Source organism: Aspergillus pseudonomiae (assembly GCF_009193645.1).
Source record: "Aspergillus pseudonomiae strain CBS 119388 unplaced genomic scaffold BDV37scaffold_50, whole genome shotgun sequence".
Lineage (NCBI taxonomy): Eukaryota > Fungi > Ascomycota > Eurotiomycetes > Eurotiales > Aspergillaceae > Aspergillus > Aspergillus pseudonomiae.
In genome coordinates this window covers 78,875-95,953 of record NW_022476042.1, presented here as the reverse complement: position 1 = coordinate 95,953, position 17,079 = coordinate 78,875, and the positions used below count along the sequence as shown (strand labels likewise).

Here is a 17,079-nt window from a genome sequence, read left to right as displayed (position 1 = left end):
TGGAATAGACTCAAGATGTAGAGGCTGTGATTTCATCAGAACTGCTGCCGTGGTGATGAAGGTGCTATCGATGAATCGTGGTTATATCTAGTAGTACCCGGCATCGTTCTGTAGATCTGAGTCATCTGCATAAGGCAGCACTGTAGCCGCGCCCATAGGTACTCCGATTGGACATAAATGTCTAGGCCTGACGTTGGTGTGTGACTGTCAATGAGCTGGGAAGGAAAGCATCTTTCCCAGGTACTCAAAATGCTGAAAGGGATGCTCTTTGTTTAAATCTCAAATTTTGAGTTCATCTTTTATCATCTTACATGCTCGACCGGATGATTGTGTGCATCGATTTTGTTTGAGTGAGGTTGTGCATGATGTTGGTCATATAAAGAAACGGCACGCATGTTTTATAAGGGCCAGGTTTCCTATTGATTAGTTTTTATAATACTCCTACTTACACCTTTTGGATATCCTTCCACACTCCATCATTGCGGTTGAATCTGCTTTTGTTTCCAATTATTTGAGGATGTGATTTGAGGATTTGGCATATAGGGTGGATGAACCACATAGAGAACGTGCTCCGACTCCTCACCATTCCCGTTGGCGTTGTTGGCAAATACGCTTATCGAGTTGATCGTTCTTGGTTGGCTGGAAAGACGCCTCAATCTTTTAAATTCAGTCATAAGGGAACACAGCGTCGCAAAGTTGAGGCTTTCTTCCCAGGGTTGATCGAGTTTATCCCAAGAAGGTGAGTCCTCAGGGAACAAAACATCCTCGAGATCGACAATCACCACTTTACTGGGGTTGGAATCTCTGTTGTCGCAGAACAAAAAGTTATCTAGTCTCTTATCCCAATACTTGGCCTTCTTTTCATGTAAATCTTTGAGAGCGTCCATAAGCTGGGATTGCAATGTTTCTCCATCAACCTGGGCCTCCCGAGCAAGTAGATATAGAGGCGTCCCCGTAATTTCAGACAGTATAATCGCTGGACGACCATTGAAAAAGCCTTGTCCCAGATACTCAGGGATCGTTTTGAAGACTTTTTAATCTCTCATATGCTTTTTTCTCAAGCTGAAATTCCGTTTGCCAACCACCTTTTTCTTGTTTGATAATGACCTTCGACGGAAAATCGCGAGGTGAAGACGTCGCTTCAAGTTCCACGCTATATACTGTACCTCTCTGGTTGAGCTGGTTAATCTTCCTCACTGCGATGGGCTGAAAGTGACCGTCTAGAACGATCACCTGGGGAAGGAAGTGCATCGGGAGTCTTCTCGTGTGCAGACTCCTCCTAGGGTGTTTAGAAGCGATCCTATGTATTCAATGAACATCGCAGTGCAATTTAAAAGCTTGTTTTTATGGACTTATCGATCTAAACAATTAAAGCCCTATGGATAATTGTTGTTATCTTTCTTTATTAATATGAAAGGAAACGACAGACATGAACATTTTTATAGTGAATCACTGATGTAGCAATATGTGCCATGTCACCAGTACAATAGCTGTATAACTGTTCTTGCCGGTGGTATTTATGATAGTTATCACTGAATAATACACGGCCATACGCGATTTGTATGAAAGTATGAAGTCATCATAGATTCTCGATGTTCATAGTAGATATGGAATTGGCAACAAGGGTAAGAAAAGAATGCACAACTGTATGGAGAGAAGGGAAGACAGCTGGGAATATAAATTGTAGAACACTAGCAATGACGGACTCACGGACGTAAGAGTGGCCTGAAACCATTTTCACCCTACTGAGGCATTATGATAATGTTAATCGCTAAAGCAGTATGTGCTAGATTGTACTCCTGATCGAAAGCCAACATACTAAGTCGTCTTCCCAGGCATGCGCTGTTTGAGAAGGGAGATATGATACTCTAAAGACTGGCAGCAACAGTACAACCAAATGTAGTCCCAACCCCTCTGGCGCTGCCAGCCGCATTCAATGGGCGGTATTCTTGATCAATGAGAACGCAGTAGCAGAACATCTGGACTTAGGCAATGAACACGAATGCGCTAAATTTAAGGGGAAGAAGACACTAAGGATCCCATCATGGTGCACCTGGGGTGGCTGCTCTGCATCCAATCACCTGAATATACTCACCGTACTCCAAGAATCACGTTAAGTGATATATCAAGGCCTGGCCTAGAACGATTTTCCTATGTCAATAGACGAGCCATATTAGCTTACGGAGTTTCCTTCCATACTTGTTAAACCATTATCACCTGGTGAAGGCCAGGATCCATGGAGCATTTCCACATACACTGTTGTTCCACTATGCTTTGTAGTTAAGTCTCTCACTGATCTGAAAATAATATTGCCCGGATCAAATTCTGCTCGTCAAGGGCTGAATTGCTGCGTAGTGGTCAGAATATCACGCAGGTCATGCAATCAGAAAGAAGCAGCCACCACAGGAGCTTAAGGCTGGCGCGAATACATACATCGGCCTAATCTAGACATATCCAATATTCCTGTTCGCCCCTAATATTCGATCTAATACGAATGCCTCCTAACGCTCCTGGCTAGTCCATTCTAAGGATGTACAGATCGGGCCCCACCATCTATCGGCATACTGGTGATACTACCCCTCGTATTGACGCTAGCTATGAGGAAGGTGCTCAGACCTCCTCTTTGCCGATCACTCAAGTTGGCCCAGGCCAACTCACTCTGCTCCATGCACACTTGTCGTCCTTGCACTGGATGCGCTCTTCAGCTCCTCCTCTCTGGAATTGGCGGCAGACCGACATTTCTATATATCACATCGTTGGTCACAATGCCGTCACGACCTCATGGGTCTCTCTCTCGCTCTGCAGGATACTAGGAACCTAGATATGCCCCGGAAGATAAAATAGAGACGACCAGAAGTTAAAGTGATAAGTCCAGGTGTACTCGTCCAGAATACTTTTTTTTACAAAGTAGAACCATGCTGGAACTAGACATTTTGGCTAGTTAACGTGACACCTTATCAATATGTGTCCATTGCACGCCTGTGCCGCAACGGGCTGTCCCAGCCTATTCTATCTGCACATGGCCATTGGTATGTAGTTTGGCTTAGTGTTCTGGGTGGATGCATGCCTAGATTAGTGCGGTGAAAAAGGATTCCGTGGAAACTCCCGCTAGCCAAGAGATGAGACTTAAAGGCTACATCTGAACAGTAAGAAAAACAACAGTAAGACAATCCTTGGCGTAATTCTTCGGCACTGTTCACTTGTGTTCTTGTCATACCAAACTGAAAACCCTCTTTCTAATCATGTTCCATGCGTTCAAGTAATTTTGCTAAGAGCGTCACGCACCGTGCCTGGATGCCTTGGAACTTGGCACGGCCACACCTAATTGGGTCGGAATATGGAACGGGTCGTCGCTGCAAGCCACGTTTTGTCCCTCGACAGATTTCCCGCAAAAGCTGCTGCATGATGTGTTGGCATGGTATTCCCACTGGCAGTCCTGATTAGCCTAGAACGTAGGAAGAGTCTTCCGGTCGCTGGGCGGTCCGACACCGGCTCAGGATCGTTGTTGGGACTTAAATTAGATCAAACAGTGGAAGGTCTTGGTTATCTGCACGCGTTGATGAACTAGAAGATCTCTGGCTCTTAGAGGTGGTGCAGTCCTCATGACAGGTTGCTAGTAGTTGACACGTCATCACTGCTGCATTCAATGCATCGCGGTGACCGGAGAAATATCCTCACTGGACCAGAAGGATGGCTCTTTCTTCATGCGTACAAATAGCCAGAAGAATCCCTTCTCTCTTACCTAATCCATGGCTTTCTGCAGACTGAAGTTCCACCTAGCGGCTATCTATCAGATCTAACGATCTCTTTCCCTCTTCTTAATACGTCGATCTCTTCTGATCTACAATATGACCGAAGCCCCACGTGAGCACCTTGCCGACAGAATTGTCATCGATCCCCGTAAACCCCAAAGCCAAGGATAGAAATCTACGTGATGTGGCCGATGGTACTGTGCTAGTCGGTCGGATCTGCGCAGACCTTGATGGCACTAGTCTTCTAGTGGTTGACGTGGGGCTTCTCTCGCCGAATGGGCTTTCCAATTCAGCATTGAGAATGATTCTCAAGGCCACCACACAAAGGAAGAGTCAGCTGAGCTTGGTATGACTGTCACTTCGGGGAGTGAAACTTCCGAGTCGGTCTCAGCCAGCGCTGGCTGCAGTGGCTGGGGCATCTCTGCGGAAGTGAGTGGCTCAACGGAAACGAGAACATTCAACGTACTAGAGTCTTCGACCTTAAAAAGAGTCACAGACACCGACCCTTGCCCCCCTGAGTAAGCTATCTTTGTTTATAAGCGGCGGTATAAATTTCGGTGCAGAGCGTGGATTTTCTATGAGGAGAAAAATGCCTGGCTCGAGCCTAGCGGAGGCAAGTTCGAAGGAGAATTTGTAAACGAAATCACTGCCAACCAGGAGCTGATCAGTCCGATTGCTTTAAATGCCTACGAAAAGATCAGCAATAACCCTCCTTCGGACGTTGTTATTCCCATGAGCGGGTTCAACGTCGACGGGCAGGGTATATCCTGGGCTCTGTATGTCGCAGTATTGGCGCAACAATATCCTTGGGTCCAGCCGTAACTTCGATACGTCCGTAAGTACGAGACCTACACTGGTTTCATGGCACATCAACTGAGCTAGCTTTTAATAATAGCAGCAGCGCGGCACGTCCGCGGGGAATTCGAGGTAGTCAGAACAAAGGCGCGCATTCCTTTGCTAAGCCTTGGATTTCTAGATCTTTCGGTCCTTTTGGTCATTCCTCGTGTGAATACAGAAGACACACCCAAGAACATATCACATAAGATGAAGCTTAGATACGCCGATATTTTCAGGCTATTTATTTTAAGATCGTTGGGTTATATCGAGCTTGAACCTGACCAAACCAGCCTGTAAGACTAAAACAGTGAGCCCGAATGAAGCCTGCTTTTGCTAAAAGGCTTTCCTTGATCCTCTGCTATAGAACCCTATCCACATGACCTAGACGAGTAGGAATTGGTAGAGTTCTAAACATCTCTGCCGTAGCAATTGACGGATCGCTGTTGTGTCCTCAAACACTCGAGCATCAGTTGGCTACGATCTGATTCGTGCTGTTTGAGTGTGCACCAAAGTGACGAGCTGTCCTCATATTGCCAATGTCCGAAGACTTTCATATTCTTTATGTAGATACTACTCCCTGCACCAAGGCAATTGAGGTTACCTTATCGCATTATAGAATCGTAAGGAAGTTGAATGCGCTTGGCCTCGGCACAGCAGCGCCAAGATCGATCTATCAGCTCCACGTAGGATGCCGTCGGGGGCGCGTGTGAGTTTTGCGACTTACACAGGAGTAAGAAACGGCAAGAACATATTGTCGTGTTTACTTCTATCATGTCTCTTTTCTATACCTTCAATCCATTGTTGAGTCGGTAGATTGGCTATCCTGTAATCTTGAGGAGCTGTGTCAGAGGATAGTTGAGTGATTCAAGAGAGTGACCGTTACAACATCTTTGACTACAGCCGTTGTACCTCATCATAATATTTTCTTCTAAGCATCATCCCACCGCATGGTACTGAGTAGGCGCTACAATCTGTTTAGCTCCCACTGTCACCTCTTCAGAGTAGACCAGATGAACCAAGCTTTCTAGTATATCTCCGTGTGGAATAGATATTATTCAGCTTGGGAAGTGGTACTATACCATCGTGGGTGACATCTTTTCGGTAAAAGCCATAGAGACAAGAGATATATTTGAACAGGCTAATCTATATAGTTACTCACTCAGGTGCCAGTGCCCCTGGAAACAAGCTGGCAACCCAACCAACCCGCGGAGTCCGAACCCTCTAGGGCAAATCTACAGATGAGGCTACTCGTCCCCATGTGTCTCTGAGAGTAGTGAAGTGCCACCGTCAATCATATTGTGAGTTTCGTAGGGGGAGCTCCTCTGAGGGCTATGTCTGATACTAACTCGGCACATAGCCAGCCCCTTTGCTAGTTTAGCGTCTACTATTCTCATAATTCCTTCCAACGAATAGGACGTTTTTCATACATGCTCACAAGAATGTGCATATATAACCTTCTCGTGCAACTCTCTACGTAATGCTCAAGCAGATGTTGGCTTAGTAAAACGCTATAACTTGGTCCCCTAGCAAGGCTTGAAGTACTGTGAACATTGGGTGGGATGTAATATCAAACCAAGTTGGTTATGCAGCTCTAGCCCTGCCCGAGTGGACAAATCACTGGACTTTCCTACATAATTATGTTGTTCAAGTATGAATGCCACGGCCCCCAGTCGCACCCGCTTGATTTCTACTTGCATAGGCATTTTGCCGGTAATCTTTCTATACATCAGATCTGCATGCTGATACATGCAGGAAAGCCATGCAGAACGCCTAACCAGTGCTTCCATGGTAGTTGAGCGATCAGGCCCTTGGATGGTCTGTGCGGGCCGGGCATCTCTGGCAATGTGGGCAAAGGAGAGTGATAAACCGAGGTTGGAGGAAGAGTGACAAGCGAATCTAGTGGATAGTGATAGTCTCTGGGAGGCAGGCCGATGGACTACCTATATTGCACAAAGACACTATGACTTGATCAGACAAAGAGATGAAATGATCTCTTTGGATATGTTTCACGCACGGTCGTCAGCCATTTTAAGATAGTAAATGTCATACGACGACGCTTTACATCTCGGCCGGGGAGGATATAGTATAATATTGACAACGTTCGCCAGAATGTGAATTGGGCACCATATCGGGGCAATGGTGATGGAATACAGTTCAGATTTAAGCTTTCTATGAGCATTAACCTAGACAAGTGGGTAGGTGGATCTTCGAGCGGGTAGTGATGTAAAACCTTCTGAATACCTCATATTGTTTGAGCTGTGGGTAGACTGTCTTGTTCTTAACCACCCTAACACATTTGATAATGGAAGTTGAGACAGCATAAAGTACAAGCGGCAATTCTCCTATTCTAGTAGTACTCCTAAATTGAGGATCCGGTACGATCACCCATCAATGAGCCAACGTTGCTGAGATATCCGCATTCAGGCTCTCCAACGAAAGACCCCATCTCCGTCATTCTAGGGGAAAGTTTGTGGCTGAAATGCTGGACACATTTCCCTGACGATCACGCGGGGGACAATCGCAAGTGGGACCCGCTCTTGATCATAGACGCCATGTCAATGGCTTAGCAGAACAGTTCTTCAGGTGACACTTGAGCTGGGGCGGACAACATTCCCGCTGATGCGTTCTAGGCTTTCCTCCGCAAAGCCAACGCTTGGCCATGCCAAGCCAGTCTTGACTCCGGCGATTTCACTGCCAAGACCGGCCCAACCGTGGACGTCAGAGAACCAGTGGATAGCACAGCTGGCGGAGGAGCCTAGAACAACCACATTGTGGTCATGACTTAATCTACATTACTAGCGTTGGCCGGTTCCATAGCTGAACCTCGTAAAAGATACAGCACCAGAGATAGCACTCCCTGGTCTTGTGTACAGCCTCCTTCCATTAGCCTAAGGGATGCTCCTAGAAGGTAAGAACTACTCACTATATGATTGTTAAACTTCACGGGTGGCAACATACTGTGGTCTGTGCGGACCCAGAAATCCGGATGTTCCGTACCCAAGATAATCCCGACCCTGGGACATGCTACTATATCTGGCGCTGATCAGTCAAATGCGGACAAGTTTAAAGAAGCTATGACAGGATGACCTGATAAGAAAACAAGCCACATCTTGGCGTTGGTCCCGTAAATGGTATCCACCTGGATCATGTCTCACTCATGAAGCAGGGTCTGGGTAAACTCAGATATCCGGGTCCAGACAGCGTTTAATCGTACCCTAATCCCGCTGTTGTGTATTGGTGATCTGGCAGCTCAATTCTGGACTAGCCAATATGAAAATGCGTTATTTCAGTATGCGCCCGGTGTATGTCTCAGTTGTGGTTCCAGAGATGTCATATTCACAATGAACGAATAGAGATGGACATTCCTTGTCAGGAGATTGGACATCAAGCAGCTAGATCTTGTCTCGGCCGGCCTGGCCAGCTTACAATAGATTTCTTTTTTCTTCCATGGAGGATCCCTGCATGCATAGACACATATAAAGGCAGTGATACACACACCATATCTCAACTGTGAAACAACATCAACCACAACTAGTTCACATACAGGAAATCGAGCATTCTTGACATTCAACATGAAGTCCCCAATCTATCTTCTCACTGCCCTTCTCCCCCTTACTCTATCTCTTGTCAATGCTGCTCCATCTGCGGAGCCTGAAGACATTGAGGACTCTGTTCTTGAAGACCGGGATACTTGCAGAGTCGAACGCAGATTTGACTACTTCAAGTATCCCTGCCAGTCAAGTGATAGAATAGGCACCGCCAGGAGAGGCGACAGTGTCAATTTCCAGTGCAGATACAGGTGTGCTTGAAAATCATGAAAGATTGATTCGTACTTACACGCCTGCAGAAACTGGTACAAGACTCCCAAAGGATGGGTCAGAGAAGAGGACAGGCCTCGTCGTTGCCGTACGGTGACTCCTCATAACACCTATACTAACAATGATACTAACATTATGTAGAGGGACCTCGTCCAAACAGTTGCAACTAGAGTCATGCGGCTCTCCAGACCTCAGAAAAATAGGGAGGAAGAACCCAATATACTGGTTTCTGGGAGGACAATTGCAAAATACTGGAGGTGGTTGGTGTAGTTCTATTATTCCTTTACTATGGTTTGAAATTGCTGTTTAAGTTCTTTTGATAATCGATCGATTTTGTTGTTTATCCATAATTGATGAAACGTGAAATAACCAGGCTCTAGTGATAGGTTCAATGCGATTTGGTTATATACTGTTTTTTGATTAAGCCACCGACTAATCCGCATGACAACCTTGGTATCTCTCAGTGGTATTCTATTTTAAAGTTCTGGTTATATCAACATTAGAAATTCTGGGGCATGTTTGGATTGAGAGCTGCCAATCCCCCTGCCTATCTGACGTAGTTCTAGGGGTGTATTAAACCAAATCCAGGACCCCTCTTCTGATACAGTTCCCATTCATCCTCTATACACTTCAAACCAAAACAACTCTCCGTCACCAGCAAAAAATTGAAAGTCAATGTATTACACGGTTCTACATGCAAATGACGAGCCTACTAAATCTAGTCTGCGTAGTTCTCACTGCTTGAGTGTCAGTAGGTTCGCTCGTCTATTAGCCAGCGATTAGCCACTGATGATGATTTCACAGTTTGCAGACTGCAGAGAATGCTGTTGAACAACTCTCGGACCTAGGGTTTGAGGCCGCTTGAACCCTCATAAATCCGGAGAAAAACCTCGCCATGTCGTCATAATCATCCACATCACCAACCCAGCTCACATATTGATCCGGTCGGACAATAACAGCGGCGCCATGGCTAGGGTCAATACCATAATTAAGATAGGCTTGTCCATGTCCCTCATGGTAAGATTGATCATCAACGAAGACCTTCCAATAGTCCCAGCCCGTCTGCTCATCGAATGGATGGAAGGCCTCCGGCAAATCGAACAGTTCCAGGCCTGTCCGCGGCCCAGAATGGACTGTGAGAACTTCAATAACGCCGTCAACCGGCTGCCCAGGCGGAGTGTACTGGCGAATGAATGAGTTCCGACTGCCTAGCTTGACACCAAGCTTTTGCATGCGCTGCATATTTTGGGACATGCTAAGTTGGCCAGGGAACACGATAATCCGCCATCGTCCGTTGCTTTTTAAGAGCTCCTGCAGATGCCATGGACGAGCGTCAGATTGGTTCAGCACCTTGAAACTTGGCATCCGCTTGCCGATGTCGATCTTTGTAGCCAGATGCGTCTTGCTGATCACTCTTCGTTGGAGGCTGCCAGCAACTTCAGTACCATCTCCCTGTTCAACAGAGTCGCCTTCTTTCGCAACGATGACGCTAGTACCATAATTGATCACTGCTCATATTAGCCTGCGAATCGAGACCGGGAATCATAAAACCTACCAGTTCCGCTGGCAAATTCATTTCCCTTCTCCATTGCGTTTTTGAACTCTTCCATGTTGACACCCTCGTCCGCGGCGTCCTTTGCTGGACGACTTGAAAATAATCTTGACAGCCGGTGGTCAAAGTCAATGAGATCTTGCGCAACCCGTCTTCTCTCTGATTGATATGTTTTCAGAATCGACCCCTCACTGTATCCTTTGACTACATGCGCGATCTTCCATCCTAGATTATATGCTGTGCAAGCGGTAAGTGGCGATGCTCCAAGAAAGCATATCGTGTATACGTACTGTCCTGCATGCTTACATTCATACCCTGCCCTGCCTTGGGCGAATGCGTGTGCACCGCATCACCAGCCAGAAAGACTCGCTCTCGTAGAGAAAAACGGTCCCCCACCCGCTGCCCAATCTGGTACGCAGTCCACCAGTCACAGTACGTGTAGTCTATCTTATACGGATGCATGATGCGCTGCGCAGACTGCAGAATAATCTCGGGAGTAATCCACGAACGGTCCACCTTGTTTGTTGTCTGCGCATGCCCAGTCGTCTGCAACTGGATGTACAGTCGAACAAGCCTGTTTTCCCGTGGGATGACCATAACGGTACCAGCATTGGCCGAGTGAATGGCACACCGATGGCGGATATCTGGGAAATCCGTGATGGGTATAATGTCGAGTACGCCCCAGATATAGTCCGTGGAGTCACCCTCTAACTTGAAGCCAAGCTGTCGCCGCACCCAGGAATGCGCACCGTCGCAACCCACCATGAATTTCGCTTTCACTGTCTCGCCGGAGCGGGCATTGTTATTGGCCTTCGCTGCACGAATGAGATCATCCGTGTCGTCAGCAGCCAAGTTACTTCGGAAAAGCCCGTCACTGATCACTGACTGCGTGCCGTCGGGTCTTCTGTAGTGCTGTTGTCGTTGAGCAGGAGCAGCCTCTTCCTCCGACAATGTGCGCAATGTGACCTTGATCGGGTAATCCTCGAAATCCGCGGCTTTTGACTCGTCGAACTCGAATGTAGTCGGCAACACGCCACGCTCGACCGCAATGTCGCTATGCTCTTTGATCGAGTCGAGAAAGAACCGCTCAATGCGACCCTGATGCAGCACCACCTGCTGAAAGCGACTGATACCGGGGATAGTATCCGGAATTCGGTCCGAACGTCGCAGAACGCCATCCTTGTCGGGGTTCCAGAAACACATCTCGAGCAGGTGGTTTGACTCTCTCCAGGCACGGTGGGCAAAATCAAAGGAGTCGAAAATCTCTAGGGTGCGGCATTGGAGGCCATCCGCCTGGCCATTGAAGATCTGCAGCTCCATTAATACAGCCTTGTGTCCAATGTATGGCAAACACCCACCTTGGTGCCTCGTTTGTCCACAATTCTCGTCTTGATGTCGAATCGGCTCAGCCAGTTTGCCAGCATGAGGCCTGCGGGCCCGGCGCCAACGATAAGAACGTCCACATGGTCTTCTCTGGCTGGTAGCGCACTGGACATGCTGATAGAGGTACGGATAGTCGACTTAGGTTGGGCTATGGACGGAGATTTAGGAAACTGAAACGCCAGCGCCTTTTTATACCTGTCACTCGCAGTTTAATATTTGTCATGAAGCGGAAAAAAATATGTTGGCAGAGGATACTTTTGTTGACAAGTCACGGCGTCTGCCCCGCAGAATATGCAGGCATGCCCTTGGCAAGACGCCAAAACTCTGCGCCAATGGCATGGTGCTTTTCTCACGGCCGAATTCGCGTCTAAAAACACCGTTGGGCATCGCTGGTCAGATCTATCTTCGGACGAAAATCTGGGGGCTTTTAAGGTTTCCCGACTTCTAGGTTCGGCCTTCTCTGGATTAGATAATGTTAGGGTAATTGAGGTACAGCAATCATATACCGGGTTGAATATTGCTCTATTTCCTGACACAGCAGTAGCTAGGTTGGCTGCGTTGGTAAGGAGAACCTTAGTGTATCTATATGGCCTTAGGACGGTGGGTCTGCGACGTGTCCCTTGGAACCAGTATCCACTGGTCCAATCAATCGAGTCTCGATGTAGTAAGAGACTATCTAACTGGGCCCGCGGTCTAAAATAACGTCAAGGAACTATATATTTGCAAAATTTAGACTCTCCACAGGCTGCGAAATGAATTTGTTCAGACATACAAGTGTAGCTTAGCTATTCGACCTAAATATATCTCTCTCTGTGTTCTTACAGCTCACAAATATTCCGGTCTCGACTGATATACTAATTCATCAGAGAGAACCCTTGTCTATAATGACTGAGATATATTCGACGCGATGATTATCGAATTATGACATTTACCACCGTCCTTCGGGGTTAGTTCAGCTCCCTAAGTCAGTATCCAGCGCATTTAAGCCACAGACGTCCTCTATGCTGCCACATCTCGTTCTTCGCTAGTATTTAGTTTCCTCGACACAGGAAAGCTACCACGAAGACCAATACCACTAGAGAATGAACGAGATTGCCGCCGCACCTACGATGTCCGCACAGGAAGACCTCGACCAACGCTCGGATGAGACACACTCCGAATCAGCTCAAGACGACGGGGTTCCCCACGATTCAGACGACGAGCCCATGGTCTACGAGATTCCCCATGACTACGCAGTATCGGCGCGCCAGGAGCGCGATCACCTCATCGCCACGGGTGTGTCTCTCCTGATGCCGTCATCTTACAAAGCGAAGTAGGCAATCAAATCCCCCGGGTGGAAGGCGAGTCTCCCACCGACTGTGCCAAGCATGAACGAGATGATTGCTCTCAGCGTTTGTATTCTAAACGATCAGTGTACAGCTGAAACGGTGCCATCTGGATACGAAACTATAGATAGAACGTTTTTCGATTTGGGCCCGGGATCGGGCGCGACGAAGGGGGAGTTTCGAGGGTTTAGTCGGTGGTTTGAGGATATATTGGAAGCAGGACAGATGCATGAGGTGCCGGAGAAGTGGCTCAAGTTTGAGAAGCCAGCCGAACGGAGATTTGACTTGTAACAGTGAGGAGAGGCTATGGCATGATCATGGATCTCGGATTTCCTACGTCTTGGGACCGCCCAGTTTCTATCATGACGTGTGGAACGCAGTCTGGTATACTAACATGTATCACACGTCCGTGCCAATAGGAACGGGTATGCAGTTCTAGCTTCAGTCACCAAAGAAAATGGTCGGCTCGCCCTGCTCTCGTGTCTCTTCAATAGTCTAAGGACAGGGCCTTGAGGAAGGATATTCTCCCTACTCGGCTCCCGCCAAGAGCGGAGATTTTCAGTCTTCACGCTTTTATACCAGATGCCCACTGCACGAAGTAGACGGCAGGCAAAGCATACGAAAGAAGAAAAGGAAATGATTATCCGCAAGGCAGCCTTGTCTTGGGGCTGAGTTTCTTACATCAGATTTTAACTTCGGTCGGTTTTTGGGGCCTTATCTCCGTCTCACCAGATTCATAAGCATGGCTATACGAAGTACATTGTAGCCGGTTCGGACCGTATTGCAATCTAAAATCGGACATAAGCAAGACCGGAGGTAATGGACAGAGCCAAGATAGACCTTCCTGAAATCCATGAGGGGTTATAAAAGGAGGATGGATGTTCTTGATGATATACATATTATCACAGCCCGAAACCATAAACCCTTACTGATTTCATACTTGCAACACCATGACCACCAACTACATCAAAGGTCAGGGCCCAGATTTCAGAAATGAGATCCAGCGCGTCGCAATTATCGGTGTAAGTCACGCATAAGAAGTCGCTCCCAACTCTGTCAACTAACCAAAGCTACCTAGGCCGGAGGCACCGTGGGCAAGCCTATCGCCCAAGAACTCCTCAAAACAGGCAAGCACACGGTAACCGCGCTGACTCGCGTCGGGGGCCAAAACGCTTTACCCGAAGGCATCCAGACCGTGCTTGTCGACTACCACGATGAGACAAGTCTCGTGAATGCCCTCAAGGGCCAGGACGCCTTGGTAATCACATTATCCGTCACCGCAGCACCAGACACACACTCCAAGATTGTACAAGCCGCCGCTAAGGCTGGGGTTAAATACGTGATGCCGAATGTCTGGGGCTGCGACGCCGCAAATGACTCTCTAGTGAACAGCGGTCTAGGCTGGGAGCGGGTCCCCAAGTCTTTCGACGAAATCGAGAAGACGGGTGTTTCGTCGTGGATAGCGCTTATTTGTGGGTTCTGGTATGAGCATAGTGTGAGCCTTGGACCCGCTACTTTCGGGTTTAATTTTGCGGAGAAGAAAGTAGTGTTCTTTGATGACGGGGAGACTCCGATGAACGTTAGTACTCCTGCGCAGTGTGGGAGAGCTGTTGCGAAGCTGTTGAGTTTGAAGGTGTTGCCTGAGGATGAGAATGATCAGAGTGTGACGCTAAGTCGTTGGTTGAATAAACCCGTCTATATCTCCAGCTTCAGGGTGACTCAGAAGGAGATATTTGAGAGTTGGAAGCGGGTCACCGGTGAGAAGGATGAAGATTGGACGGTTGTGTTTGAATCCAGCCGTGAACGATATGAACAGGCACTCGAGCGAGTAAGGAATGGAGATCACGGTGCCTTTGTTCAGGCCATGTACTCCCGTGTCTTGTTTCCAAATGGAGACGCGGATTATGAGAGCAAGCATGGTTTGGCTAATGAACCTCTTGGTGTTCCTCAAGAGGATCTCGATACGCAGACCAGGAACGCGAAGGCAATGGTTGATCAGGGGTACGATTATATGACCAAGCGGAACTGACATGCCGTCTATTCTATGAACAGTATCCCCTTTGACAGAGGTTGCTAGATTGAGTAACAGGACATTCAGACCTTGAATTTAGCTACAATAACTCGCATCATCCCTATGGTTTCTTCGCTGTGTTGAATCTTGAGCTGAGAATAGAACTTCACTGTTTGACTAATCGAAGATTTTCCCTGGGTTGAGCAAGAAACTGGAATGATCATTAGCACTGTACGAGCAATAACCCGATCATGACTTACTGAGGGTCCAAACTGCGCTTCAATGTGCGCATAACCCCGACAGTTTCAGGTCCCAGCTCCTCTAAGAGGCACTCCTTTTTCCCGAGGCCAATACCGTGCTCGCCCTTGAAAGCCATTAGCCAACCTCCTGTATATAAAACCGGTCATTGGATGATGGATAATATTTACTGACCGAAACGGTTCCCTCCATCTCCACAGCCCTATGCACCATTGCCAGCACACAGTCTCGAACAGATTGCTTCTGTTCTGGATCGTCCGGATTATACATCACAGCTTGGTGGAAGTTCCCATCCCCGACGTGGCCTAGGACGCTCGAGAACAACCCTAGCTGGCCTGATTCCTTCTTAGAGAGGTCTGGAGACGTTAGCCAATAAACTTAGAAAGGAGACATTAGTATACTGTACCAATAATCTCTGCCATTCTCGATAACGGCACAGCAACATCCGTAGACCAGATCTGAGTGCCCTCAGGTCGCACCGCAAGCATTGCCCACAAAGATTCTTTTCTCGCCGCCCAAAGACTGTTCATTTCCTCCTCACTCTTTGCGAACTCGAAATTCGCTCCTCCGTGTTGCGAGCTGATTGTCCGAACTCGCTCCACATCCTCTTCTATAGCTCTCGGTGTTCCCGAGAATCTGCCTGCCGCTTAGCCGTATCCGACATTGTAGCTTGGGGGAACATACTTGAATAGCAATGTGGGTTTCTCCTCCCAGAGTCTACCCCCTGCTCCTCCATTCTTATTGATGACCATCATCTGAGTCTCGTCCATCATCTCCAGAGCAGCAATTTGGATTCCAGTACGCATGATTTTGGATGCGGTAGCCGCTGCCTCACGGATTGAAGGAAATGTGGCAACGGCCACATTTTGCTTCTCTGGTATGGTGGCCAGCTTCAGCGTGATTTCTGTAATCATGCCGAGTGTCCCTTCGCTCCCTGTGAACAGGGATGTCAGGTTGTATCCAGCAGATGTTTTTCTTCTTGCCGTCAGCTACTTGTGCACTATAATTGTCACGAACAATACATACCGTGGCCGATGTCTTGTTTTGATTACGCTTCCATCCGCCAAGACAACTGTGACATTGACGACCCAATCTTTCATTGTACCGTATCTCACGGCATTTGTTCCGCTATATATCGACTTTTAGAACGGGCCCCAGAATAGCTGCAGATGATGTGACCAAGAGTAAACTTACCTGCAGTTGGTTGCGACCATGCCGCCGATCAATGCCTGCAAATTCATTAGATCTCTCTATAAACGCCCGAGTGGGGAATGGTACCGTGGGACTGGGGTCCAGTGGTAAGAAAAGACCACTATTCTTGAGGAGAGTATTGAGATCAACCCAATTCACCCCCGGTTGGACTACAACGTCCATACTAAACGAACAATTAGCTTCGTTTCGTATGTGTTTCCTTTGAAACAGCCTACTCATCCGGATGGAACGAGATGATCTTCTTCATATCCGAGAAGTCAATGGTTAATCCTGAGTACGGCGCCACAAAATGCCCTTCGACGCTTGAGCCACCAGCAAATGGAACTGCGTGGGTCGTGAGTACAATATCCTGACCAATTCAAGAGCCTCGGAAGATAACTCACTCATTGGAATCTTAAAAGCAGTACAAATCTTGGCAATAAAGGCCACATCCTCCGTACTCTTCGGCCTAGCAACAGCCACCGGCCTGGACTCACAATTCGAAGTGGACAATTCAGAATATCCGTGAATCGCAATTTCTTCCTCATCCCAAGAGACCGAATCCTCTCCTAGAGTCTCCTCAATTATCTTGATTCCCTACCATAGCTCATATCAGCATACAACACGGAAACAGATAACGGCCTCCGAGTATCGGTACCTTTATCATAGTCTCTTTATCCGCATATTGAAACCCCTTTGCACCATCGACCTCTGGTGACTCTACCGGGGGTGAATCTGAGGATTGCCATTGCGAAACCAGGAGACACCCTCCAATCCCAGTGACGAGACCCGTGAGGCCCCATTGCACGGAGCTGCGACCGTTGGAATCGGCGCGAGCTTGCCGCGTGGCCTCTACATGATTGTATCGAGCGAACAGCGTCCGGGCGGGGATAGTTGCTCTTCCACCCGGGCGGAACCTGGGGAATGGAATTGCTCTTGGTATAGGTCGCAT

The 17,079-nt window shown here is 47.8% G+C and overlaps 5 protein-coding genes across 5 annotated transcripts; 3 read left to right on the top strand and 2 right to left on the bottom strand.

The window, feature by feature from the left end:
• Positions 1–8,161: 8,161 nt before the first annotated feature.
• On the top strand, positions 8,162–8,548 carry BDV37DRAFT_295361 (uncharacterized protein; the record flags this gene model as incomplete). The annotated part of the gene is made up of 2 exons (XM_032089855.1): positions 8,162–8,388; positions 8,437–8,548. The coding sequence occupies 2 exons, from the start codon at positions 8,162–8,164 to the stop codon at positions 8,546–8,548; spliced, it is 339 nt and encodes a 112-aa protein (XP_031939818.1).
• Positions 8,549–9,176: 628 nt separating this feature from the next.
• Positions 9,177–11,455, bottom strand: BDV37DRAFT_295359 (putative FAD monooxygenase; the record flags this gene model as incomplete). The annotated part of the gene is made up of 4 exons (XM_032089854.1): positions 9,177–9,915; positions 9,963–10,196; positions 10,250–11,267; positions 11,318–11,455. 4 exons carry the CDS (start codon positions 11,453–11,455, stop codon positions 9,206–9,208), a joined length of 2,100 nt encoding a protein of 699 aa, XP_031939817.1. The 3' UTR covers positions 9,177–9,205.
• A 1,139-nt stretch (positions 11,456–12,594) lies between these two features.
• Positions 12,595–13,270, top strand: BDV37DRAFT_252428 (uncharacterized protein). The gene has a single exon (XM_032082419.1). The coding sequence runs from the start codon at positions 12,710–12,712 to the stop codon at positions 12,956–12,958; it is 249 nt and encodes an 82-aa protein (XP_031939816.1). The 5' UTR covers positions 12,595–12,709; the 3' UTR covers positions 12,959–13,270.
• A 347-nt stretch (positions 13,271–13,617) lies between these two features.
• Positions 13,618–14,696, top strand: BDV37DRAFT_272809 (aromatic alcohol reductase; the record flags this gene model as incomplete). Its single annotated transcript, XM_032084947.1, has 2 exons — positions 13,618–13,689; positions 13,746–14,696. The coding sequence occupies 2 exons, from the start codon at positions 13,618–13,620 to the stop codon at positions 14,694–14,696; spliced, it is 1,023 nt and encodes a 340-aa protein (XP_031939815.1).
• A 79-nt stretch (positions 14,697–14,775) lies between these two features.
• BDV37DRAFT_295356 (putative D-lactate dehydrogenase (cytochrome)) lies at positions 14,776–17,079 on the bottom strand (the record flags this gene model as incomplete). Its single annotated transcript, XM_032089853.1, has 11 exons — positions 14,776–14,889; positions 14,939–15,042; positions 15,111–15,292; positions 15,343–15,572; positions 15,621–15,911; positions 15,963–16,064; positions 16,131–16,165; positions 16,215–16,311; positions 16,364–16,472; positions 16,532–16,724; positions 16,786–17,079. 11 exons carry the CDS (start codon positions 17,077–17,079, stop codon positions 14,856–14,858), a joined length of 1,671 nt encoding a protein of 556 aa, XP_031939814.1. The 3' UTR covers positions 14,776–14,855.